Source organism: Delphinapterus leucas, chromosome 9 (assembly GCF_059928025.1).
Source record: "Delphinapterus leucas isolate spDelLeu-1000000601 "Yukka" chromosome 9, BTC_Dleu_Yukka2, whole genome shotgun sequence".
Lineage (NCBI taxonomy): Eukaryota > Metazoa > Chordata > Mammalia > Artiodactyla > Monodontidae > Delphinapterus > Delphinapterus leucas.
Window position 1 is genome coordinate 1,029,936 of NC_143137.1, and position 27,611 is coordinate 1,057,546.

General features: G+C 54.6%; 1 protein-coding gene across 1 annotated transcript in view; it reads left to right on the forward strand.

Moving 5' to 3' along the window:
- Positions 1-27,611, forward strand: part of PTPRN2 (protein tyrosine phosphatase receptor type N2) — a 701,491-nt gene that overhangs the window by 583,060 nt on the left and 90,820 nt on the right. Inside the window, exon 13 of the mRNA XM_089917106.1 lies at positions 6,548-6,760. Coding sequence (XP_089773232.1) covers positions 6,548-6,760 — 213 coding nt within the window. The remainder of the gene's footprint in view (positions 1-6,547; positions 6,761-27,611) is intronic.

Here is a 27,611-nt window from a genome sequence, read left to right on the forward strand (position 1 = left end):
CAGTGCTCAGAGGTCGCTCCACGCTGGACGGCTGGGGGTGTCTGTCACAGTCACCAGTGCCTACTGCACCCCCAAACGCACAGCCGGAGGGTGGCCAGGAGCCATCGGCCGCAGCGGGCACGGTGCCCCCGCCAACCGCCCAGCTCCCCGGCCCGGCCCCCGGCCCCTGCCCCCGCGTCCTCCTGCTCTGGGGTCCAGTGGCCCCGCTAAGTCCGCAGACAGCGGCCCCTGGTCGGCACCGGGGAGCCTCCCCGCCTGGGGTCAAGGGCGCTGCGGGGCCCAATGGTCTTCGGCAAACCGGCCTTCTCTGGATGAATGCGAACGAAAGTGCGAGGCGGTGAAGGTTTGCGCGCAGGAGGGACACGGAAGCTCCCCTCTCTTTATCAGCCTCGGAGGGGCCGCCCGCACGCAGCTAAGCACACCCCGCTTGGCTCCCGAGACGGGCGGCGAGGTGAGGCAGGGGACCTGTGCGGCTCCGCGGGGCCCGGGGTGGGCGGGCGTCGTTGGGCACACTGATCCTTGCCCCGCGGCCGGCGCGCTTTGTGGCGGGAGGGGCTGGGCCCCCCGCACTGTCCCCGCGGGAAGCGGGCTGGGTCCGCCAGGGGACCCCTCCGCGCTGTGAATACCGCGGCTCCCAGGAACCCTCGACCCTTTGTGTCCGGCGCTGCGGTCCGATCTTTCCCACCTCGGTGCGGATCGCCTACAGGAGAAAGGCGGGAGGGACTGGGAACGAGAAGTGAGAAAGCCGGGGCCTGTCGAGGGGGAGGGGCCGAAAACGGCCGTGCGCCCCCGGGACCCGCGCTCTGAGCGGCGCCGCGGCAGGGTCCTGACCCGCGACGCCAGGCGAGCCTCCCAGAGGCGGCTTCTAAGCCTCCGCGAAGGAGAGAAGCAGAAACCCCAGTGCTGAGAAGGGCTTGATTCTTGCGGAGGGAAAACTCCTTCCAGAGCACGGGTGACCCAGGGGACGCCTGACCCCGGGGGCGCGCGCCCGGGCCTGGGCAGGCCGCGGACCGACTGTACGCTTCTGCAGCGCGGGCCCCGGGCCGCGCTTCAAGCTTATTGGTCGGGTTTGAGTTTGGATGCTATAAACATGCCGACGGAGCCTGCGAGGTGGCCGGGCTGGCTTTCTCCCTGGCCGGGCCACGTCGGTCCCTTCTCGGAGGATCGCCCTCTGTTTCCCCCGAGACAATTTGCTGCTTATCAAGCTCTGCTAAAAATTAGTTCACACGGGGGTGTTTTTCCCACTTTAAACATAAATATCGTAAATCTTCCCTGACACCTGAAAACAGAGTATTTCCCCAAAACTGATCTTCTAGGAGTGCTTAAAGATGCAAACAGACAATTTATAATCTTCTGTGTATTTACTTTTATGCCTATGCCTGAACAATACCTCATAAATAGACGATTTTAAAACAGCGTATCCCCACTTTATTTTCATTGAGGTTTATATTTAAGAATAATTGTTTCTTGGAGATTGTTTTCTTTTGCCCGTATAAGCTTTTTTTTTTTTTTTTTTTGGCTACTTGAATGGCAGATTTGCAAGTACAATTTCATCTGCACAAACGAACAATAGCCTTCAGCTGCACAAAGGATTCCTCCCACCCTGAATTCAGACCGCAATGCCTCTTGCTCTGATAATAGCTTCTGAAAAGATTTTGTAATGCAGAGAATTAACACATGATTATTTCCGCCTGACTTCTCTCATCTATTAGAATTCTGTGGCCAGTTCCAAATTAAAAATAGTTCAGTTAACAGCTTTAAAAAAATACTTTTAAAATATTTTAAGACACCGCCCCCCCCCAATATTTTTAAGTTTGGTCATTCCTGTGGCCTGAAAGCTGTTAAAAATTTTGATCGGCTTTAAAGTGATAGTTACTATATCTTAGTAAATATATCTTAGTAAACTTAGCATGAAATTTCCAAAGAATTCTAAGATGGTTCATCTGGGAAACCAAAGACAGACTTGTTTTTAACCATTCATTAGTAGTCTCTAAAATTAATTTCTAAATTTTACAGAGAAAAAGATCTTTACAATTATAGTAACATAAAAGTGCAGAGGAACACGGGATACGGCTGGGTTTGCAAATCAAATTCTTTGGAAATGATGCAAATGAAAACGATATTAGAAGTTTAGTATCAATGAAATTGCTGCATGCCTGTGCCCATAAGTTTTTGGGTACAAGTGTGTTTTAAAATTGAAGCCAGTGATTTCGATAATGAATTGCTCTTGCTAACTGGTTGCGTAGCACAGCCTTGGGAAAATGCTACATTTTCTACCCGTCAACAAATATTTTTTACCATAAAGTTATATATTGGTGTGGCTGCCTCACAATCAAGTTTGGGTATACAATGTTCTTTTTTCTTCTTTCTTCTTTTATTTTAGGCTTACCACGTGGACAGCTTAAAAAAAAGTTTTGAAGGTATTTTGCCATAAATGGCAAAGAAGATAAAGGAAGCCCCAGGCACCTTCACTTATAAGCACAGATCAAAATAGTTTAAATAGGTCAGGACAATGTCTGCAGATTCTAAGAGCAATTCCACTGATTGCCTCTGTGGTCACATATGCATTTCAAATCACAGCTTTTGCAATATTTTATATTCTAAGTTCAAGGAGCTGCAGGTGGAGATGGTTGAGTGGAAGAAATATGCAATGTGCTTCAGTTTACTCTCGATGCATCTAACCTGATATAAAGTTGACTTACTCTTCCTGATTCTTATAAAAAAATCATACTTTTCCTGCTTCTGCAACTTAGTATTAAGTGCTTGTATATGTGTCGCCTGCACCCTGGGGTACACAGACACCCCGTGCTCCCTGTGTGACCAGGCTGCTTGGGACGGCTGCTTCCTCCACCTTCCCCCTCACCCCTCCCCTGCTCCAAACTTCCCAGGGGGTGGGAGCTGCCACTGTACAGAAGGAGGCGGCCTGACTGTAAATGTCAAAGTCATAAATATTTAAACATTATTTTCTTTCAATTTCAAGTCAAGACTGACAAGATGCCTCTAATTAGTGGAGGGCTCTTGGCAGGGCTCAGCGCCAGGACAAGACTGCAGGAAAGCACCTGTAGTTACAGCCCCTCGGCCTGGGGGAGCAGGGACCCAGGTCACTCCTGGGCAGGACAGAGGGTCAGACTCACTTTTAAGCAAAGGTACCCATTGCTTTCTCTTAAATCTCCCGGTTAGCAGGGGTCCCTTAAGATTTTTTTTAACTCTACAATAAAGAAAGGCTATACAATAATCATAGTTATTTAAACTCAATCACTGTGCCGAGGACGGAGTTCACACTCTTTAATTTTTTAAAAAAAGTGTAAATTTTTATTTCTTCCGGGATTCCTCAGTCCTGACTTGCAGCCAAGAGTTTTTCCTCCCCGCGTGACCCTCCCGACAGCACTAGGTAGGACGTTGGAGTCACTGAGGGCGCCCCAAGGAAGAGCGACTTTTCGGGCTCCAACCGAGGTGCCCAGGGGCCAGCGAGAGGCAGGATTCCCAGGCAGGCCCTAAGATCCTGCGGCCGCAGCGTCACAGTGGCCCAAACCGGCGCATCCCTCTCTGTCCCCAACAGGCTCCCTTCCTCTCCTGGTCAGATCCCTCCTCCCCGACCGCGCCCGCTGTCCAGGCCCCTCCTTGACCCGGTGCTCGCCCTCCCCAGCCTCACCAGACCCCTCTCCTGGATTCGGGAGGACCACTGCCACCCCTTCCCTGCGGGGCAGCTCCGGCCCAGGCGGCGGGGAGCTGAACGGGACCGTAGAAAGTGGGACTCAATGGGCGTGGAGTCCCGTCCTCTTCCCCGGGAGCACCTGGGACCCAGCGGGGGCTGCGCAGCTGGCCGGAGACAGAGCGGGGCCCAGGGAGGAGGGACCCGGGCAGTCGCTCTCCTTGACATTTTTCTTTGACCTCTGAGTAAACTCCAAGCGCTGCGTGAGGGGAGGCCGGGCAGGCCCCTTTCCGCTTCCCCGGCCGAGCGCAGCCTACGGGTCACGGTGACCGTCGGTTTCCGGCAAAAAGGACCGAGACGGCCGTGCGGCGACACTTAGGGGCTGCCCGGCCTCCCTCCCGGGGGAGCGCCCCTCCGGGGTCTCTCCTGCCGCCCCAGACCCGGGCCAGGGTAAAGTGCAGGCGCCGCTGCCGGCCTCCTTAGAGGGCCCCTGCGCGTTCACGGCCTCCCACCTGGACCCGAGCGACAACCGGGCTACGCTTGTGCCCCTTACCCAGCGAGACCCCGCGCCTGGGCCGGACCCTGCTCGGGTCCTCAGTCCTCCGCGCCCTGGCGACCGCCCGTCGGCTGCGCACTGAGGTGGTGGCCACCCACCGAGGCGCTGCGCGTCCCCTCGGAGCCAGGCTGGTCACCGCGCGCGTGTGCGCTTCACGTCGCGGGGCAGGAGGGTTCGGGAAGTCCCCGTACCCGGGCGCGGTCAGCCACGTGGGCGCGCGGGGTCCCCCCGACGCCTGGACTGGCTCCCCTGGGGGGGGCGGGGCGGGGGCCGCCGGTCGCCTGCGCCGGGGCGGAGTGGGGGATGCAGTGACGGCTGGGGGCGCCGAGCGGCGTCTAGCGGGACGCCCCCTCCGCCGGCCGCGCGCCCTCCTTTGTTGTCCCCGCTCGTCTGCGGAGGCTCGGAGCCGGCCTCTCCCGGGAGCGGAGGAGCACTAGTGGGGGGAGGGGCGCATCGGCGGGGTGGGAACCCGGGCGGCCGGAGCCTCGCCGGCCTCTCAGGGGAGCGTCCCGGGCCGGAGGGCTTGGAGAGGGGCGCGCTCCCCTTGAACCGGCCGCGGGAGGACAGGCGTGAACCAGCGGCACCGCGCGGGGGCCAAGGAGCCGGGCACGGGGGTGTCGGGCCCCCTCCCGGTCCGCCCGCGTCTCCGGCGCCGCGGCCGGGTCCCTCCGGTTTATTTCTGCGGTCCGGCCTGTCGCCGCGCGGGGCGGGGACACGGTGCCGGGGGGAAGCGGGGCCTGCGGGGCTGGCAGCCGGCAGCCCTCCGGGTGACTTCTTTCTGGGCCGGGGAGGGAGGGGCGAGGGGAGGGGTGAGAGAGGATGGGAAGGTCTTCCGCCCGCCGCTCCCTCCAGGCCGAGGGCCGCGCGCACCGGCCGCACTGGCCGGGGGGGGCCCCCGCGCCCCGCTCGCCCCACCGCCCGGGCGTCCCGGCTCCCTCCCCCGACCCCCCCCCCCCTCCGCGCCTCCCCCTAGCGTCCCCGCGCCTCCGTCCCTCCCGCCGCTGGTGGACCTGCTGTCCTCCTCGGAGCCTCGCATCCAGGCAAGAAAATCCGGCGTCTTTTCTCATTTCACCCGCGTTTCCATTAACCCAGTCCCGGCACCAGCTAATCCGCGGCACCGAAGGCAAAAGGAAGCTAATTAATGACCAGCTTTTCCAGTCAGGACCGGCGATAATTGCTTTGGTGGCCTTTATGATTACAAGATAAAAATGGCCCGGCCTGACATAAGAGGCCCTGTGTACACTCGGAGACAGGAGGAAATGAAGAGTTGGGAGGCTGAATACGGAGCAGAAAATTACTAATAGAAGAGAGATAATGAATAGGCCGGCCAGGCATTCATGGGGAAAAATCCATTTTGTTACCACGCGAAATTAGGTGGTGGAAAGGAGTTTGCTAATTGTCCTCATCTTGTAGCAACCAGGACTGGGGCGGGGGCGTGCATTTCTATTCATTCCCCGAGTAATTGCGGAAGGGTGTGCTGGCCGAGTCTCCATCGTCCACTGGCGTTTTAATTGTCGCTGATATTCCTTATAATGAAGCTAATGAGGGCGCGCACTGTGCAACTTTGTGTGCATGGAGACTCGTGCAACGCGCCGAAAGGATGTTCTTACCCACCCCACCCCGCCCCCCGAAGCAGGAGAATCCGACGGACCTGGGCTCCCTTACCTTTCACCCGCCGAGAAGTGAACTCCTGGACCATAGTGCGCCCCTGTCTCGCAGCTCCTTTCAAGGAAAAGTGCCGAGGTGCGAAGTGCGGGGTCTGTGCGGGGTGTAGACGCGGCCCAGGTCCGAGGTCTGGACGAGGGGACGAGGGGACGTGCCTTGGAAGGCGAGTGGAGGGGCTTCCGGGATGGCAACTCCCTGCAGTGTATCCAAGAATATTAGCCTGACGCTTCACAGAAGCAGGCTCAGTGGTTGGACTTCTGGTACCCTTACGCACAGCAGGAGCTAGGCACCCCCATCCGGTCCATCCACCCCAGCCCCACCGTTTGTGAAGCATCCTCTCCCCGCATACCTCTTTAGAAGGGACGAAGGCTTTATTTTACTTAAGGCAGTGAATTAGCTGCCAAATACTTTATACCGTTAAGTTTGAAAAACGGCGGCCGTTAAGAGAAAAAAAAAGTGACGCCTCTAATGACTTTCCTTGTGAAAACATTGCCGTCTGTGGCACGCTGTGTTGAAATGACTGTAGCTTCTGGTCCGAGGGCTGCTTTCCTGGATGCCCTCCTGTTGTCTCAGTGCCAGCCCAGAGCTTTACGTTTTAGGTTGCGTTTGGAAGGGATGGTTTTCAGGACTCATGATTCACTGGGTAGTAACCTGCCCCCTCTCCTATTCTGCAGAAAAGCAAACCCAAGCTTCTGCCTCACCAGGCAGAACGAGAGGACTCGACCAAGTTCATCGTGCTCACTCTGGTCTCCATCGTCGCCATCGTGGCGGTCCTGCTGGCGTCCGGCGTCATCTACTGCCTACGACACAGCTCTCAGTACAGGCTGAAGGAGAAGCTCTCGGGACCTGGGGGCGACCCGGACCCCGATGCCACCAACGCCTACCAGGTAAAAAGAGACTTTTCTAAGTGCTGTTTCAGTTCCATTCACCACTGGAATGGACGGATTGTTTAAGTCGTCTTTGGCCCCTCCCCCATTCCCAGCAGTTGTTCATTTATTCATAGTTTGGGTTCTTGTGTGATGACGATTTGAAACTTCTCATTAGCATTCATGTAAATACCTTGAAACCCTAGTTTTCCTGCTCTAAATTAATCTTATGCTGTTCTGGGATGGTCTCATGTTAGCTGTGAAAGCGGGCTGCTAATTAGAAATGTGAAAAAAGTATAATACATGAATTATGTATTATCTGTTATCTTCCTTAGTTTGGCCACTATTAATAAAAAATGCCAGAGTTGCAAGATAAATTGGTTGTGTAGATGTATGAAGATGTCTCTTAAATCATGGACTTCCTCAGGATCTTATGTGAAAAGATCCTCTGACCTGATCTGTTGCCACCGTCGCTGTTATTTGGATAAAGTGGCATCTAAGGCTGATAGATGGAAAGTAAACCAAGGATGTCTTCAGGAGAGCAGTGGTGGAGCCATGCACTGGTGATGCAGAAACAGTCCAGACACACCTGGAAAAAAATTGGAACCAATGAGACTGAGGGGAGGAGGTTCAGACGAAACTGGACATAAAAAAATATTCACAGAATGTTTGGGAGTTCCGTAGCACACACTCCAGATTTAATAATGTTCTGTAATGAAAACACATCTTCATGCAAGCCCAGAATATATACCAGTCAGGGCATTTGATTTCTTCTAACGTAAAATATAACGCAACTCCAAGTATATTTTCCCATTTGGGAAGGTAATTTACGTAATCATCGTTTTCTGATGTTCAATAGATACATTTTGTAAAAGATTTTCTCCCACTGGAGTAGAGTCTTTGTCTTCTGAAGTCACGTGATTGTGATATGGAATATGTCGTGTAAATAACGCATCCTGTTTTACAGTCACGGCTATAAATGTTATCATTCTGTCATCACAGTTGCACTGCTGGGGAGCTGCTCAAGCTCTGTCTAGAACACCGCCCCACCCCCACCCCCAGGAGCTTGTCTGAGAGCCACCCTGACCCTGTCTCACATAAGGTGCTGGGATGAACTGATAAAATCGCTCTGCTTAAGAGAGACCAGAAAGTACTATTTTCCCTACTTCAAAACTCTCAGTGGTGTTGTTGAATGAAGAAAACCTCTGGTTTTCTGGAGGGGGTCGGAAGCCTGGTCAGTACGATCTTTTCTTATAAAGAAACAGCAACTTCAGATGTGTGGGAGATGGCATTTCAGGGGCTAGCTTTGCCTCAAAGCAAAAGAAAAAGCACATTTGAAGAAGAAGCTTGGGGAAAAATGTCACACAAACTAGTAAGAATGTATCCAGAAATTCTATTGAGCTGAACCAGTGTAGGCGTTTGGGTCTCTTCTGGGCCAGGCCTGTGCGGGACATAAATAAATTGTCACACTAGCTCTGTTAGGTGTGTGAGAGACGGCAGATCCTACGGGCGGAGGTTTGCAGAAAGCACGGCATCCTTTGATATGCTTTGAAATTTGAATATAAAATATTGATAGAATGGAAAGGTTGGACTTGCATGCAGAAGTGACTAATTCTGACAAAAGTGCAGGTTGCAAATGCACACTTAGGACTGAGTTTGTGATAATTAACAGAAAAAAAAGCTTCCCGGTGACAGCTCTAATTAATAGTATCTGTAATTAAAATCATGCCCTTCCAGCAGGAAAATTGTTTGAATTTCTTGGAGTGACCTTTATGTGGTTCCTCCTGGGGGCATGGTGGTTAAGTTGGTATTGATTTTATAATGAGCTCTGGTTTGTTTAATAAGAATCTGTAATCCAGACAATAAATGAAATGTGTGCTTTTCTTCAATCCAGATTAATAATAATAAAAAAAGGTAGGGGGGAGAACACAGAAAAAAACTTTTCCTTTAAAAATAGGATCTAGGAAAATTTGGAAATGAAATTATTGTAAAGATTTTCTGGTGGGCTTAGTTTTGAAATTACTACAGGGCACCCTTGTGGGAACTGCTTTGATTAAATGTGGAGGTTTGCCCCCTCAAAGTGGCCTGTTTACTGGTGAGAACATGCTGGCACTAGGCTGTTGTGTTGTTTTGATTTGTTTTTAGCAGAACACACTCAGGGGATAAGGATGCCATGATTTTTAGCTCTCCATTTAGCTGAGTCATGGATTAAGGACTTGTAAGAGTGTAGTTACGCGTAGAAGATTGTACATTTGTAAACGAAGCAGGTATTCGTTCATTCATGTATCCATACTTTCTTAGGTTTTTCTGTAACTGCCATGGAGAGACCCCCTTCAAGTTTAAAAAACCTGTCTGAAAAGTTTTTTAAAGCATTTCAAGCACAAAACAGTAATTTTAGGACAGTATCTTGTTGCTTCCACGCTTCGTTTTCGAATCGTCGGACTTCTGCACTTTGCTAATTCTACAATACAGGTGAGGTTCTGGATAACCTCAGTGTAATTCTCACCACGGAGTTACAAGGAAAATTGAACAACTTACTATTATGCTTCATTTCATGGGGACATGATGGAAATATTCAATTCATTTTATAAAGTTTCCGAAGGAGAAAAAGAGTATTGTGTAAGTATAGAAGTAAGTGAATGGCCTAGGAAAGGTGGAATGGTAGGTGGCAGTGTCATAGGTTTTACCGATACTAGCATATGAGGTCACCCTTTAAACGAAAGACCTGAGTGTTCCCATGCAAGGAAGGATGCAGGGCACAGGCCTTGGGAGAGAGGGGAGGGGAGGGGAGGCTCGGGGCTGGTGGTCTGGAGGAGGGACTGGGTGTGTGATTCTTTCTTCCCAGAGAGCCAGAGAGGCCACGTGTCCTAATGAAACTGCACAGCAGCGGTGTTGTTGCCAGATTCTTCTAGTGGGAAGGCCCTCGTGTGGTTGGCCCTTCGTAAAGCTCTGGTCTACGTCTTCCAATGTCCATCCCCTGTGGTCCCCGGTGGTCCGTGCCATGCCCCTGCATGCGCGTAATCCGTGGTTTGGGGTTTGAGGTTCCAGCGGACTCGTGGAGGGTTCCTGAAAAATCAGCGGGCTTCTCATAAACTGTTTCCAAACAGTTAGTAGTTTGCATTATTAGCTTCGAATGCAAACACGTTTAAACCTTTTTTTCCCTCTTCCCCCTTAAAATAGAACTATCTCATAGACAGAGTCAGCATGCTAAAGGTTCTTAGTTAGTTTACACGCGTAAGTGTGTGATATTTTTGTTTGCTTTACCTATTGGAAAATCACATCTTTCTTAATAAACTTTTTTTTTATGAACTCTTATTTTAACACTTAACAAGGTATCAATTTCACCAGGTAATCTATCAAAGTTTAATTTGCTCAAACTTGAAAGATTTGGGTATGTTAACTTGTAGAAGAACTGAAATCCATCTTTAAAGGTCATGTTTTAATGGAATTCCGCTGCCAAACTTTTCCCCTTTGTTTTAGTAAATGTTATTTTTGTCCTCTACATAGAGCAACATAATGTATTTGGATTAAGTCTGTATTTCCTGATCTAAAAAGCCAATTTCTTTACTTTTATTCCTGTTTTCCCCCAATTGGCATGTCACGTGACACGTATGTTGTACGCACACGTGAGTGTGTATTTACACACACGCGCTCCCCAAGGGCATCCGGTGGGCTTGTGAGGCGAGGCTACCAGCACATTCTGTGTTCTGTCACGTCGCTGTCCTACTTCTGTGCATGGGGATTGGGTAAAACTGGGCAGAAACAAGCTGTTAGATGATTAGAAGGCGTCCCCGCCTTTCTCTCCCTGAGTCTCTTTGAATGTTGAGTCCGTGTCTCTGAGGCTTTGATCCTCCCAGAGCAGCAGCCACTCCCCTTCCCCACGTGAGGGCACAGGCTCCTGCGGAATTGCCGGCGAGACCTCTTTTGATGGTTTGTCTCCCAATGCCCACAGGCTCCCTGGGAGTCTGGGGGCCTTTGGAACCGGACCCAGAGGAGAGGAAGCGGTCGGGAGGCGCCCTGTAGAGAGCCACCCGGGGCCCAGCCCGCTAGCTCCAGACTCTTCGGGAAACGACGGCCATGGTCCCCTCACCCCGACTCGGGCTGACGCACCCGGGAGCCCAGAGGCCCCCGTCCTCGCGCCTGAGAGCAAGGAGAGCCGGGCTGTCAAAGAGAGGGCAGGTCCCGAGTCGGCTGCTCTCCTGGCCTTTGATTCAGGGGCCCTCCTAGGTGACTCTCCCCCTGCTTGGTGTAGCGCTCGGCGCAGAAACGCTTCCCGGTTGAGGTGGAAAACAGTGAATTCCTGGGGTATACTTGATCCACCGCCAGTTTCTACCACAGCCCTTCCCATTTCAGTCAGCCGTGCATCTTACAGTACCTTGGCTTGGCTTTATGTTTAAATTCTCAGGTCAAAATACTTTTGTGTGCAAATTTCCAATAAGCAAAATCTGCTTCAAAAATGGAAGGGTGCCCTGAAATGCTATTAAAGAACACTTCTTTCTGTGATAACCTAGTCGAGCCTGACAACTGGAATCTCTCAGGTTTTGCCTTTGCAGAAGTAGCTGGCAGTACCAACGTCCACAGGCAGAATTCACTCGAAACTTTCCCAATTCTGATCGGTTTTGCAAGGGGGTGTACTGTCAGGTAGAAGCCCGGCTGCTGAAGACGAGGCCCGGGGCCTTCCTGCCTCCGCAACCCCCATACAGGCCCGGGCTCCCCTGTACTTTAAGTCACGCCATGCTCGTCAAGGCAGCCTTGTGAGAACCCAAGGAAAACTTGCTCACTTTGGGGGTGATGAGAGCAAAGGGACCTGTCCGCCTTGAGCGTTTCCGGGACCTGCTTTTTGTCTGTGTGTTCAGTGTCAGGGGATCAGTACCAGGGCCAACAAGCTGTTCTGCAAACTCAGTCAAACCTTCCAGATCCCTTTCTACTCTGGGTCTGAACGTGTTTCTGGAAGACCTGAATGTGTAGCATGTTTTGCTCATACATTTTAAATTTTCAAACATGTGGTTTCCAAAAGCAGCGACTCCATGCTCGTTCTCTGGTTTCTGCGCAACACGTTCCTCAAAAATAGCTCCTGCGATTTGGAAACAGATCTTCTAGGAGAGGCTGAAGTCTGGAAAGATTGCCAAAGAAATATCGAAACATGTAAAGAAAACATGTTGCCGTCCTAGTATAGCAGCCACTTCCCTGATCAGACATTGATAATTAGATCAGACTTAATTGAAAATAACAGACCCCTCGGTGAGATATGTTGAAAATAAAAGACTGGAGCCTCTAATACGAAGATTTCTGAGGCCTGGATTCTGCAGCTTCTTCTGGATCCTGCGTTACTTATTCTGGTCTGTTTTCATTTTCCTGGTGTGTCAGCAGATCTGGATTTTACTCAAATAAGTGTTTCTCAAGGCTGGCCAGGAAGTTACGTCTGGGAAGCGGGGGCAGCAGGGGGGGGCTTATCTTCCCTCCTCTGTGTCCGGCGACCTTTCCCAGGTCCTCCCGTTTTGTTCTGTCACAGCCAAGGGAAGAAAGTGTGTCCGAGAGGGAGGTCTGGTTCTCACCGGCTGCTAGGTGGGGGACAGTTTGGGGGGTGACCAGGGGAGGCGCATCCTTTTAATCGACTTCAATACGGGGAAGGTTCTAGTCTGCCTTACCCACTCGCTGTCAGAATCAGAGCACCCCTCCACCTTGCAGAAGCCAGAGGAGCAGCCCAGGTGGTGCCCTGGGCCCGGGAAGACCCCCTGAGAGTCCCTGCCCTCCGCCCCCAGCTACAGGCTCCCTCCAAGCGATGCCCACGGAGGTGCTTCGAAAGCCGCCTCTGGCCACTGGTCCACACCGCGTGGCTGCTCCGGGCAAGCAGGGCTCATTGTACACGTGGAGGAGTGGCATGGGGTAGGCCGTGACCCCTCCCCGGCCCCCGGATCTGATGGCCCCGCCACCGCCTTCCTCCTCGTGGAGGGAGACTTAGGAAGAGTCGGCAGCGTTTGTCTGCTCCACTGATGATTTCATTTGCTGTAAACCCACGTGAAGCCCTGGTAAGCAGCACGTCCCAGAGTGACCAGGAGGCAGTTGGCACGGCGTGGGCATCAAACACTGCAGGGTCACGGGGAGGAGCGCAAAGCCCGCCGGCGGGTGGAGAAGGCATGGGGGGCCCGCAAAGTTGGCCCCCCGGCTGCATGGGGGGCATGCCAGGCAGGAGGATGAGCTCAGACCCGGTGTCCTCGTGGCTGTGGCTGTGGACCCAGTAAGGGTGGACCTGTGGAGCGGGGCCTGGAGGCAGGAAAGCTGGGCGGGGCTGCAGGGACAGTGCGGGGCGGCTCTTCCTAGTCTCTTTCCCTTTTTGCTACACTTTCCATTTTTTAAATTTCTTTCTCTCCCAATATTTAAGTTCGTTCAAGCCCGTGCTTCCCACCCTGTGACATCGCCTGGAACTTGGGCCGAGCCCTCCTCTGAGCCCAGCTCTCCTCACCACAAGATGGGAAGGAAGGAGCTTTGTACTCTTCTCTGGGCTCTTGAGGGTCAGAGAAGGTCGCGGAGGGGCCAGTGCATCTCACGTCTAATTTCTGTTTAAGGGGCCTCTGTTCGTGGTGACAGTGGTGCTCAGGAGTGCCTGTCGGTGGGTGTGGGATTGTCGTCTCAGCTGCTCGGCTCTGGGCCCAGCCCTCCCAGCCCAAGTGTGCACTTATGACCTCCTCGCCTTTGCATGGGCTGCTTTCTCTCCATCAGGCCCTGGTCCAGAGACGCAGGCGCGTTTTCTAAACGAAAACTTGGCACATACAGTCTGCAACGAAAGCAGTGTACCTCCAAGGAAAACCGGAGAGAAACCTGGAGATCTGGACTGTTCTAGGAAATCCAGTCATCGTGGGGAAGGCCAGGTGTGGAGACAGCGTTCCAGGGACTCTGTGGAGCACTTCTCCCCCGTCTGTCCAGGACCAGAGATCAGTCAAGTCATCAGTCCACTGTCTGGAGGGGAAGGTGGACCCGGGGTGCGAATTTGGGTCTAGGCCACCCTCAGTCAGAAGGAGCCCCCGCTCCCCGCCCCCCAGGCCTGCCCTAGTACGAGTGTCGCCCCTGCCCAGTCGAGGGGCGCAGCTTGGGCCTCCCTTGTGGGGGGAGGCAGCCTGTGTGCAGCCAGGTGTCCCTGGAGACCTGCTGCCGTCGGATTCTCGTAGAGGATGCTGAGCCATCCTGAAAGGTGGGCGTTGGGAGGAGAAGCCTGAAACAGTAAAGGGAAGTGTGAAAAATGGATTAAACGGGGATTTAGACCAAAATGGTAGGAAGGTGGGGAAGGAATTCTAGAAGGCAGGTAATCTCAGAGACCGAGGGTCACTGTAAGTGGGCAAGACGGTTCTCCGCGAAGTTTAACAGGCCCGGAACACCCGTCTCCCCTTCTGAGGGCTTGTCTCCCAACTTCTTTAGCTTCTGCTCACCCGTTTCCCCCGGGATGGCGTTTGTCCCCAGGAAGAGGTGAGGGCGGCTCCCCAGAGGCCTCTTCAACCAGAGCCCAGCTCTCTGCAGGCGGCGTCTGCAGACCACGGCCCGGGGCAGGCCGCTGACAGCAGAAGCCCACAGACCTGCCCGGTGCCTGCTCCCGGAGGCTGGCCCAAGGGCACTCCACTCTCACGCACCCCCGATGGGCGCCATCCACTCTCAGGCAGACTTGATGGGTACCAGGGGACGTCTCTGTGCCGCGTAGCATCACCTGCAGTGAAATGCGCTAGCCTGTCAAAAATGGCCAAGCCCAGCTCCTAGCACAGCACGGACCTGGCATAAGAGAGGCTAAGAGATTACAGAAGGTGGTCAGAGGAGGAATGACGGCTCGGACCTTCAGAGGCAACAGGAGTCGCGGATTTCGAGGAAGGCAAGCTTCAGAAAGAGCGAGTGCACAGCCCGGCCCAGGAGCCTCGGGCGGTGACAGCAGTTTCCGGGCGTCAGAGGAGGAACATTTAGGGACCTGGGGGGGAGGACAACTCCAGCATGAGCCCCCGATGCAAGCCGTCTCTCCCACCCAGGGATAGACTGGACGTCAGCGTCACTTTCTCCCAAGGCCCCTTTGGTTTGGAGTCTCTGTGCCTCAGCCCCGTGACTGCCCCTCCCTTCTCCCCACCCCTGGCCGGCAGCTGCCCCAGCCTGGGTGTGGCCCCCAGAGCCTGCATCTGTGTCTGCATCCCTGTTGGCGTGTGGGTCACCCTTGAGGAATGAACACCTCAGAGAGCCTTGGGGAGGCTGCGTGGCTGAACTTAGAACTCTTCCAGAAAGTGTCTTTTGCAGAATTTATTTCTTCCAATGATAGAGTCACAGTTTCTGAAACAATAGGGGCAGAAGAGAACTTTATTTCCCGTTGGAGTTTACAGGCAGGACCGGTTCACACTGGGTTAGGCGTGTGCTTGAGACAAGCAGCTCTGTGGGCCCCAGAGGATGGGCCCCAGCGAGCCTGGGGTGGTCAGGGAGGGCTTCCCAGAGAAGGTGAGCGAGGGACTCAGACGGAGAGAAATGGAGGCAGGGGTGCCTGGGAGAGAATGGAGCAAAGCCAGAAGGCTGGGCAACAAACAGATGTCTTCTTGGAGCTGAAGCCTGTGTTGAGGAGAGAGAGGCGATGGGGAAGCTTGAGCCCAGATCTGAGAGGGTCACGGACAAATGGAATAGAGGGAATTTCAGGAACCAGACAGGGTTTGTCTGTGCTGCACGTGGGTCTGTGCAGCGGTCAGTCACTTTTTCAGGGACATCACAGTAACGGCGTCTGTGACATTAGAGAAGCTATGTAACAGTGTTTCTCTTCTCCACCTGATTAACTGTTCTTAAACTTTGTTGCTCAAAATATTTAAAGTCTCCACTGGGGTTTTCTGCTTTGGAAGACTTGCTGATAATTAAAAATGGAATCTTGGTAGGTTATTTCTTTATTAGCAAGGGCAAGATTTTCATAAAGGTGATTTCCAATTAGGGAGGTGACAGTTGTGAAAAAGTATTCTCTTAAGATTTTTGAATGTAAAAGGTAATGCAACCAGCAAAATTAGGTGTCTGGGTATGTTTGTATGTGTCTGTGTTTGTGATTATTTGGAGAGTAGGAAAAGGAAGATTCACAAATGATTATATCAGGAAGTAAGTCCAGATGCTTTAAAACGCACAGTTCTCTAGGGTGTTTGAGGGTTAGGGACGCGAAGCACAGGTTTCAACTTGGATTGACTTTGCGATGTTTAATCGCAAATCAGCTAGAAGAGTTTGTGTGACAGGTGCGGGATTATTAGCGCGCACAGGGTGTTAGTGTCAATATGTAACTAGATGCAAATCATCCAATTAAAGCTTAAAATTTTGGATTTGCTCTATAGGTAAGCATTTTATCATTTTTTTCTAAAGACAGTGAAGCAGAAGAATAACCAACAAAGGAATATTTTTTAAATTACATCTTTCATAAGCCAGCGCAACACACACTTTAACTAGAACCCAAGAGGGTCTTGAGTGGGAGGAAATCAAATGCAGATTTGTTTGTAAAACAGTCATCAGTTGGCAGGGAGGTTACAGCTGGTTCACCTGTTTCAGGATTATCTTCCCCACCCTGGCCTCCCTCTCCTCCCCCACCTTCAAGAAGAAAAATACTGAGTTCAGTGACCACAGATTTGAAATCGAAACGTGAGGGGGAAAATTAGGGGGAAAAAATCTCAGATTCTTTGGTCGGTTGCTTTTGAACTGCCTCTTTTCTGACCTTGGACCTCGGGTTTCCCGGACAATAACTGTGAAATGGTGCGTTTTTTCTTTTTTTTTTTTGCGGTACGCGGGCCTCTCACTGCTGTGGCCTCTCCCGTTGCGGAGCACAGGCTGCGGACGCGCAGGCTCAGCGGCCATGGCTCACGGGCCCAGCCGCTCCGCGGCATGTGGGATCTTCCCGGACCGGGGCACGAACCCTTGTCCCCTGCATCGGCAGGCGGAGTCTCAACCACTGCGCCACCAGGGAAGCCCCAAATGGTGCGTTTTAATTCTGCCTGCTCTCCACCACCCGCTCCTGTAGCCCCTGCTTCTAGAGGTGGATTTCCCAGGCACGTCTTGGGTCTACAGATTTCACATCAACTCCAAGAGAGGCAGCAAAGCAGAGCTGGTGCCCTGCACGCGACAAATGGCTCTTGTCCCCCCGCCAGCAGTGTCCCGAGCGTCCACTTGCTCCTGGGTCCTCTCCCAGCCCCTCCTCCTGAGCACCAGGACACCCCCCTCGCTGGTTTTACTCGAGGGCCGTCGCCGAATCGGACTTGCTATGGAAGTTCGGCACCTGTCCCCTCTTGGTGGTAGGTGACCGATTTTGCGGGCCTTAGAGGTCAGAGCCCTCATTGCACAGCCGGGAAAACTGAGATAAAACAGACTGAAAGTGACTTGCCCACAGTCACCCAGCTCATCAGCGGTGCAGCCCCCAGACCCAGGTCTTCAGAGCTCTGTGCGTCGTGCTGCAGGATCGCCATTCACAGCGGCTTCACGTGCAGCAACTGGGCCCCAGAATGGTCTGCGTTTGTTTCTGAGACGCAGAGGCAGCTGCTTCCTACTCTCCGCCCCGTCTCGGCCCTGCCCTTCGCCTTAATGAGGCAGCGGCCGCAGAATGGGGAGCTGTGAATACCTTTTGTGCTCCTGGCTGGTCCGCATCGCCCCCGGACTCTCCCTTGTGTGCTTCTGTCTCGGAACCTTTGTGCAGACCGCGGCCCACACCCTGAAAGCCCTCCACCCGCTTTATTCTCCAGAGCATCCCATCTGTCCGCCAGCCTGGACCCTACACCCTCCGCCCGCCCAGCGTGGGCCCCTGCCGAGAACACTTTCCGGTGCCCTGGAATTACCCTTCACACCTGGAGGGACTTTCACATCAGGGGCTGAGACAGACCTGGGTTCAGAACTCGGCTTGTTTCTTACCCGGCATGTCCTCCTGGAAGGCGAGGAAGTTTCCTGAAACGCCAGGTCGGTAGAATGAACACACCGCACCAGCAGGGACCTCTCAGTGCTCAATAAAAGCTAACTGACACGTGAATCTAAGGTATCGATATGAGAGGAGCTGGTTGGGGGAAGCGTTTAGAACTCTCGCGAAGACCATCACTCTTGATTTCCGGCGTCCAGAAGAGCGCGGGGCACAGGGAGTGTTGAGCTCGGAAGATGTGGACCAAGGTGACGATGGTGGTGAGGACAGGTGATGAAGATTCAGTATCTTTTGCACAAGAAGAAAACTAGGAAGGTGACAAAAGTCTCTCACAGAAAACAGCTGCTAATGCTCTTAGGCCACGTCAGGCCCAGGCTGCTGTGAAGGGGCGGGCGGTTTATTTCCACCTGACCTGGCTATTTTTAATCGTCTGAATATGAAACATGAAACTGAAAAGCCGGTGCACACAGGTGGGGCCGCTCCAGGCCACCTTCGCTCACAGAGGCCGAGCTGAACCATGAGCTGTGAGGCATCTCTGACTTTGGGAACCCTTGAAGCACAGTTGTCTGGTGAGTCGTCCACCGCAGGAGTCCAGGTGTTTACTGTTTTATTTGTCTTACGGATGGCGGCCCTGCCAGGGGGCTTGGAGCTGGACCGGAGCCCTCCTGTGAAAGCTGGGGTCTTGCAGGGCTTGTGTGTCAGACGCACTCTGCCCTGGGTCTCAAATTCCAACTTTCAGCCGAAGCGTTAAAGATCGTTACGGAATCCACGGTAACTACGGGGTGGGGAGGGGAAGATGCTTGCCGGAGTCTGTGTTTTTGTTGGCACAGTTCTTTCCCGATTTCGCCCTGATGTTGATCGGGGGCAGAGCAGACAGAGCGTGTCTCAGGTCTGAAAGGACAGACAGGCCTTAGGTGGGGTGCGGGGGCACCTGGTCCACGGTGGGCGCGTCCCATTCGTTCTGGAGGAAGTCCGCACACTTAGTAACGCACCCTCCAAGCCCCCCTTCAGGCGACACATCAGCTGTAAATTTCCTGACTGTGCACGCTGCACCGTAAAGCTCTGGAGAACAAGAACGCTCGAGCTGCCAGCTTGGCCTCACAAATGACCTCCCAGCCCTGCCTGGTCTGAGCAGGAAGCCTGCGCCTCCAGCCGCGGGGCCTGACTCCAGCTCCGGCAGCATCTCGGCCGCCACCCAGGGCTGGGGACCTGGTCCCCTAGGGGCTGCTGGCTGCAGGTGATGCCCACCAGTGAGCGGGCATCGAGCGAAGCCTCCCCGATCAGTGCTGGACGCCGAGGGAGGCAGAGAACAGGAAAGTGACTGCTGTCCTCAGTTTGGGGGGTGAGAGGCCGTCCACGTGGCGATGACTGGAGAGCAGGACAGGGCTGGGAGCGAGCACGGGGTGGCTGGGAGGGGCAGACGGGGTCAGGGTCCTGGGCCTGGCTTTGTGACGGTAGACTGTTCCAGATTTAGAAGCCAGCTGAACATCACGTTCACCTCTCTTAGTTGAAACGTGTCTATAACTTTTATTCTGAGAAGACATTTACAAGATGGGAACAGTTACTCGATGTCGCCTGGTAAACACTGCTGGCCGTGGAGCTGTCCTGGGCAGTTGACTGACGCCGTGGGACCTGGCACTTAACGCAGCTGCAGTCCGGCCAGAGGAGCCTGGGTTTGCGGCCGAAGCTGTCATCAGGGTGTCGGGGTGCGGGTGAGGGTGCCGCATCCCTAGTTAAAGGTCTGAATGAGCACCGCCCCACGGAGGCTCTGGAACCCGGCTCAGGGTCCACCGTGGAGAAGTGCTTCTCCCCTGCGTGTGCACGCGGGTGTGTGAGCACGTGTGAGCGTGCTGTCCCTCCATGGAAAGGTAAATGCTATCTGGGCATCACTGAGCAGCCTGGTGGAGGTGGTGAAGAGCGTCCCAGGACGGGTGGTGGTGACCTCGTGACACACACCAGTGACGGTGAGACGGGCTGAGTGCCGAGTGCCCCATCCTGGGAGCAGGATCTGGGCTGGGCCGGCCTAAGGACGGCCGCCCAGTGCACCTGCTGCGGCTCTGACCTCCAGGGGCGTGTCCTCTGCTTCTTACCCAGAAATGGCTGTGTTCCCGTGGCCCCCAATCCCTTAGGAGGCGGCACCGGGACCCCAGGACCCCGGGGAGAGCCGTCCCAGGGCACAGAATATGCGCCCGTGTTTACTCCCCAGAGCAACACTGAGCAGGTGAGCTACTCGCAGTGAGAATGTTCACGTAAAATCCCTCCCCTAAACCGCTTCATGTGTCCCCGGTTCTGTGCTCACAGCCACCCCGCCAGCCTCGAAGGCCCAGGCCATTCCTTCCGTGTCACACTTGCTGTGCGCTCACAGCTATTGGAGGAGAGCCGGCTGATCAGACAAGGCTTTGCTTTTCTTCCTATGCTTTTTCTTGACGAGACGTTCCTGGCCCCTGACCATCCGGGATGTTTTGTCCCCTGCTTTTCCCAGACATTTCACTCAAGCTTAATCATATTCAGTGCAGAATTTGCTGTATTTTAAACATACCCTGTATGGGCTTTTTTAACAAAAATAATGCCTCCTCAGTTTAGAGAATACAAATGAGCACAATATAAACACCACCTGTCCCCCACCCCGAGGGGACTTGCCAGGGCTCGCCTCCTGCCTTTTGGGGCGTTGACCACAGTGCTTGTATTTACCGTCACCGCCGAGCGTCTGTGTGACTCCTCTCTGTCACAGCGGCTCTGTGGCCGCTATTGGTGCCCTACGAGCTGGGCTCAGGCCCCTCCCAGGGAGGCCACTCCTTTTGAGCGTTTTCTCCATCTGGAGAGTAATTGCCCCCCGCCCCGCGCACACCCCCTAATGAACCCATTTCGCTTTCTCCCTGGCTTTGTGCATCCTGCCTTGGTTTTGCCCTGTTACCACTAATTACGCTCCCCAAATAACCCTAAAAACCCGGCCGCCTTTGTGTGCGCACTCAGGCCGTCCACTGCTTTGTTCCCGTTGTTCCTTGAAAGGTACAAAGAAAGAGGTTTTTCTCAAGCCTGTGGAGTCCTGTCTATCCTTTGGCAGAATCTGGGGATGGCGAGTCTTTTCTCTCAGAGTGAGTCCCACTGTCTGCAATCTCCCCCGTCAGATGAAGATTCGAGAGATGAGACATTTGATGAGACATTTGTTTGTCTCACACATTTGTTGTTATGTGTATGGATGGATTTCTTCTGCCGGAGTCCTAGTCAACCTACTTTGCAAATTGTGTTACAAAGAACCATAAGACACTTGGAGACTCTGCAGACACATCCCAGGGCCTGGGCTCCGTAGGTAACAGAGAAGCAGGCGGCTTTACAGAAAATGACGGCACATCAGAACGTGCGGTGTGATCCTGTTTCCTTAGCCCGCATCCTCGTACCCTAAGGACTGCCTCTGAAAATGGAAAGCTCTCGGACTTGAACAGATCCTGCACTGACTCTGCTCTGCAGACCTGCCCCCACTCAGGGGTGGCCGGCAGGGCTGGCGTGTCTGCTGCGCTGGCTGGACCTCCGGGAGGCACCCCCAGCGGCACCAAGATGGGTGATTCACATTTTCTTGATGGAGACCCTGTGCTCCTGTCTCACCTTTTTTGACCAACGAGGAGCCATTTGGATATTTTAAGATAGCGGGGCACAGGCTTCACGCGTTTATTTTGTGACTGAGCATCTGAATTTAGGGGGACTGTGAAAATGCTGTTCTTTTCTCCTTAGAAACTTCTAAACTCTGCTTTCCCCAGGAAGGGAGGGGAGAGATTCTTCTTGCTAAAGACAGCGGTCGGTCGGCAAACTGGGTTCCACACGGCCCTTGGTGCCATGGACCAGCAGAGGGACGGCCCGAGTGGATCCACGTCTTTTAGTTCTGGTGCCCTGGGAGCAGGACCTCACCTGGTGTCCCGACTCCCTTCCCGCACCCGGCTGCAGACGAGGAAGCTCGGCAGGGAGGCTGTGTCCAGCAGAAGGAAGGTGTGGATGGGGGCTGCATGCTGGCCTCACGCCCAGCGCTGTGTTAACAGCTTCACATGTTTGCTCGTGGAATCCTCCCAGCAGCCCTGTGCAGCCATCCCCACTCCATAGATTAGGAAACTGAGGCACTCAGGCAACTTGTCCAAAGTCACGCAGCTCCTAAGTGGCTGAGCCGGGATTCAGACCCGGGTGATGTGGGCCCGAGTCCTTGCCTCGACCCATGATGCACGGCGTGAACCAGGGTCTGTCTTGGGCGGCGTTCTCTCCCACTGATGGATTTCATCTTCTCCCTGGGACTTGTTCCTAAGACACAGATGGCCCTAGAGCACCTGCTTCCCAAGCGTAGAGGCCCCGCCATCACTGGTGGTACAAACGTGGGCTCAACGGCATCTGCCCGTGACTGTGTGAGCGTCCTCATCGGGAGCTTGGGATGACTCGCATCTGCCTTCCTCAGTGATTCTTCTCCACACCTGCGAGGGTCCAGAAGCTAGAAAGGCACAGCCACGCTGAGATGAGTCACCTCTGGCCCGAGGCCCCTCTTCAGAGACAGACATCCTGAAAAACGAAGCACCACGGCCCCCAAATAAGTGATTTCCCTTCTGCTGTCGGAAAACGACTTTCTTTTCATTCACACACACATCGGTTTTCTCTTTCCTGCTAAAGTGTAGGCACTGGATGAGAAAACAGACTTGGCCAAACTCCTGGTGGGAGTGGTTTGGGACCCAGGGCACCGGCTCACAGCCCGAGTGAGCACTCGGGTGGGAGAGGCTCCCCACGTCTGCGGGTGCAGCCCAGAGGGTGTCCGGCTCTGTGCTCGGCGGCTGGTGGTCTGCAGCGCTGGACGGGGGACACCCTGAGCAAAGAGCCGTTTGAAGGGAACCCATGGATGGCTGGTTGACCCCATGTGTAGGTCTGCCTCTTGGTCATTGGGTGTGTGAATCTCTCGCTACACGAGGATGGTACTTGTGTTTATCAACTCAAGGTCATCGAGCTAAATGCTCGGGATCATTTTTACGAAGGTAGTGCCGTCCTAGATCATAAGCAAAGCCATATTTTAATTAAAGGCGAGTTAGTCCGGGTCTTAAACACCTGAAAAGATTCTTTTCAATGGAGGGGCTGGAAGGTGCCGCACCTCTTTATCCAGCCAGGTAAAGACTCTTTGCCAAACTCTCCTCTGTGCTCAGGACGAGGCCCCGCTGAGGACGTGCTGCATCTGTAAAGTCGAAGGGAATTATGATTTTAGTGAATTTACGCCTTAATTAGTACCTCGATGGGCTTGGTATCATTTTGGGGTTTCCATGACCTAACCCGGGCAGTTGGTGTTCCGGGTGTGGATCCTGCCCTTCCTGCTTGCTGCCAGGATTATAAATTAGGAGAAGTTCAAAACTTAAGTCTCCAGGTTTCTTTCAGAGCAGGCTGTGTAGTTCATTTAGCGTTGTCAGTTACCTTTTGCTCAAATAAGATGCCCTCCACGGATGACCACAGCTCTGAACTTTAAACTGCCTCCACAGGGCATTACTTCCACGAGGCTGATCTGGTTGATGGTGATGTTTGTCACTTGATGATATGAGTGTCCTGTCCTATCGTGCGTGGCCCTTATCGGTAATAAATGCAGCCAGTAAGCTCAGGGAAGGGCTTTGACCTGATAGCAGTTCCCTGCGTGATGGGAACTTCAAATTACATTTAAAATAAATGTTTCAGCCCAGCCCGTGGCTCAAAGGGGTCAGTGGGGTCGTGCCTTCAACCTTGCCGTGTGGGCTGCGGAGGCCTTTTTAGGGAGAGATGATACTTTTAAGTGAAGAAGGAGGCTCACAGCGTCACCATCTGGTCTGGGGAGGGGAGAGGCATGGAAGCAAGAGCTCCCTGGTAAACCCACGGCTGACGGCCCTCCTGAGAGGTTCAGATCTGCGGAGCGTGGGCTGAAACGTCCCCACAAAACCATAAACCTAAGGGATTTCAAAACTATCCAGTTAGTGTCCTGGCCAGACCATTACTAAGGCAGGTAGTAATGTTCTAAAAAGAAGTTCATTTTTCCTTAGAAATTTTAAAGCAATAGTGCAGAGCATGGACAAAATATAGAATTTCTGTTATTAATTTAGAAGCTATAATCAACATAAAGGACTAATTTCAAAGGCCATGCAGTAACTCCCCCAGAGATTTCTGCATCTCTTTGCATCGTGCCTGCCTCTCTGGGGACACCTAGAGAGTCTTGTGACAGCGCAAGGAGGGTGACATAGCAGGGGAGGATGCGTGTCCAGACGTGAGAGCTCAGGGCTCGGGGTCAGGCGGCGGCCACAGGGACACGGAGGGACTCTGCCTGGGACCACGCAGAACAGGCCATGATTGAAGATTCACCCGAGCCCCTTCCTCAAGCAGCGGGACCGGTGTGTCTCCTACTGAGGGGCGTGATCACCAGACTCACGCTCAGACTGAACCACTTTCGAGTGATCCCTGTTTCTGTCACAAACAGATAGGCCTGGCTTTCTTGTGTTAAGCTCAAGGGCAGCAGTGGAGGTGGACCTTGCCACCTTGTGGTCCAGGCGTGTGCGTGGCCTGGCTCCCCCAGCCCTGTCGTTCTGAAGCCAGTGGCAGCTCTGGCCCTGCTCTGGCTCCCCAACTGCCGCTCGTGCAACAGCCGAATCTGAGCCCGACGTCATTCAACCTGTGTCTCAGGTCAGGACGATGTGGCTCGGACCCAGGCCTCGCGGAGTGCAGCAGGCAGACCCCCGTGGGCGAGCTGAGCTGCAGGCTGAAGGGACCAGGAAAACTTCAGCCACAGCCACGAGCCACGCTGCCTCAGCCACAGGTGCGGTGCAGGGAGATGCCATCCGCAGGTGAACGGTTCCCTCCGACGTGTCCAGAGCCCATCAGCACAGGTGGGCCTTGGGCCACACACACACGGCTTGCTTCCAACATCTTAATTCCAGAAACCCAAACACACTAACGGGGGCAAAGCGAAGATGCGGGACGGGGACACCAGCACCACCGCCCCAGGGGTGACACGGGACGGTCCCGTCCCCCTGCTCCCCGACCTGCAGCCCCACCCGCGAGGAAGCTCTTGCAGCCCCGTGGGCCCGAACCACCCACATCCCAGCCTCCAGAGCTGTTTTTTTCCCGCCGGGTCCCCGCCCACAGCTCCACGCTGACCGGGGCTCCCGTCCTGACACCTCCCTACCTCTTGTCACTGCTCAGCTCCGCTGGCCTGTGAGCCCCCGGATTCGGGCCCTGGTTGCATCCGCCCGGCGTGCCCAGCATCCAGCGCAGTGTTGGACATGTGGTTTGCTGAGGAGGTTAGCGACGAGGGCTGACAGTCACCCAGATGCGTCTGCCGAGAGCTGCCAGGTTGGTGCCTCTCTGAGGCCCAGAGAGGTTCGGTGGTTTGCCCAAGGTCACACAGCCAGTAACAGCTGCAGCCGGGACTCAGGGTCAGGCATCGCCAAGACTCCAGGATGTGAGCGGATGGGAGTCTCCTGGAAGCTAAGAAAGAATCGACGTGAAATGTGTTACCTTCTCATTGCAGCCTCTGGAGGAACAGGTGCGCCCTGGGCCAGGTTCTAGGAGGAGCTGCCTCGCAGCCTGGGTGGCCTGGTGGGCGTGTCATGGGCAGTTTTGTGGAGGCAGGGGCTCCCCTAATGTCTCCTCACGGCCCTCGGAACACACCTCCGCTGGTGGTTCACGGGAGGTTGGGGCACGGGGGCTGCTGTGCCCCAGCTGTGTCACATCCCCTCCCACCCAGCCACCGGGGCTGGACAGGACCCCCCCAGGCCTCCCAGGAGCAGTGCTTCCACCACGGGGGTCCCACCACCGCCTGACCCTTCCAGAGACCCTGGCTTCACCACCTCTCAGGTAGTCCAGAGGTAGAAACGGGACTACGGTCAGTTCGAGGTCAGGCGTCCCACCTCAGCAGGTGCACCCATTTTTATTTGCAGATGGAAGCATGTGGTGAAGGCCTGACCCACCCACCCACCCACCCCCCCGGGGTCCCTGCGCAGCCCGGGAACCTCCCCTGTGCACAGGCAAAGCACCATCACCCGGGCTGCCAGCCTCCGGGCTCCTCTCTCCGGTCCAGGCCCCGATGTCCGGCATTGTTTGCTGTTGGAAATGGGGGTGACGGGTTCTTCTTGGATCTTTACTGCAGCTTTTATTTTTAAAAACAAAGACCCACACGGGGAATCCGCTCGCAGCAGCAGCGGGAAGAGGGCTGGGCCTGAGTCACAGGTTCAGTCCCCGGGGACCACCAGGCACCTGTGAGGCCTTCACCGAGCCTGTAAGTCAGTCCTAATCATCTATCAAATGAGGAGGCCTGAGCGGATGCTCTGTGGGCGCCTCCACCTCTAAAATTCTTGCTTCCTTTAGAAATATCTTTGAACTCGCCAAGCCGTCGAGAATTTGTTCTGGTTTAAAGAATTATTCTTATCTTCACTGCACCAGTACCTCTACCGTTGCACTGATTGACTATGGGACCTCATGGCAGGCACCGCACCGGGCATCTCACACACATGAACCCTTTTCTTCTTCTGTACTGTCCTGTTCCTTCCATTTTTAAGTGACAGCACTCAGGCTTGGGGGCCTTGAGCGCCTGACCCAAGTTCACCCCGCCCAGGGCACTCCACTCTCCACAGGGACCGGAGAGGGACGGCAATCCAGGCTTGGCCGTCACTCTTCATCCCTGGCACCTCCACGGGCAGACACCCAGCTGCTCCAGTGTTTTGCTTTTCAGAAGGTGAATCTCAGACATCTCACATCTTCGCCAGAGGAGCAGGTTCTTGGAGGACGTCTTCTGAGCTCTCTCAGCCTAAGGTCATCGGGCCTGTTCTTCTGGGTGAACTAAAGGAAACCACAGAAATTACTGCAGAAACATTTTCTGGCGGGCACTCCCAGAATCAAGTAATGTTCCCCACGCAGAAGCGGGAAATCAGGGAGACACGGGCTTGGTCCCTAGTACCATCTGCCTTATCACAATCGCCCGACATGTCTGGGTTTCTTTTTGTTTTTAAGACTCTGAGGAAACATGGGGGGAATTTCACACATTTGTTGTCTAGAAGCCGTGTGAAATTCCTGAGCCCTGGGCAGGGAGACCCCACCCTCACCGCTGGCCCTGTTTTCTTCTAGTTCGTCTCTTCCGCCGCCTCCTCCAGGTGCCCACACTGATCCCCGTCGCCAGGTGCTCTAGCGGGGCTGGGGGTTCACATCCAGCCGGCCCCCCTCAAAGCGTCTGAGCCGTCCTCCGACCTGGGGAGGAGCCGGCACCGCGTCCCCGGGGAGAGCGAGACCTCAGCGGCCTCATGACGACCCTTAGTGCCCAGTAAGCGGCAGCCGCGTGAGAGGACAGGAAGCGGGGACCAGCCCCGTGGCCGAGGCCGTGCCCGCGGGAGTTGAGAGGCCTGTGGCGCGCGGCGCTGGTTGGGCGAGTGGGCTGCGGCCCCCTGATGGCACCAGGTGAAGAGCAAGGGGCGTGTGGGGCCTCAGACCTCCAACGAGTCCTTTCGCCCCTGAACAAGTTTTCAACTCTTGGACTCAGATGCTCTTATAAACTTCTTGACGTCGTTTTGTTTGACGGCTCGGGTGACAGTGATGTGTTCACTGGGCAGAGGCTGGGAGTCACCGAATCGTGACTGTTGAATTCTCCCCAAGGGCGCTTGGTCGCTCAGAAGTGGTGGGAGCAGGGCGCCCGGCTGAGTCTCCCGGGGGCCGCGTGACGGCCGAGACCCGAGTCTGGCGGCTGCAGGGCCACAGGCACGGAGGGGCCTCCCCGGCCAGGCTGGTCACGCATCCCTGTACGAGGCAGCCCAAGACTCCGCACTGACCCAGCCGAGCTCTGTCGGGTGGGGGGCTCGTCCGTCAGCGCGAGCCCCATGTCTGGTGTCCGCCCAGGGGGCCACGTTCCCCATCCGCCCTGCACTTTCCCTGTCGTATGCGCTTCTCTGGATTCCCTCCCGTGTGGGCTTTACCAGTCGGAGCGATGTTTTGAGAACAAGTAGAACCAAAAAGAGGGTTTTTTCTGCAAACGTC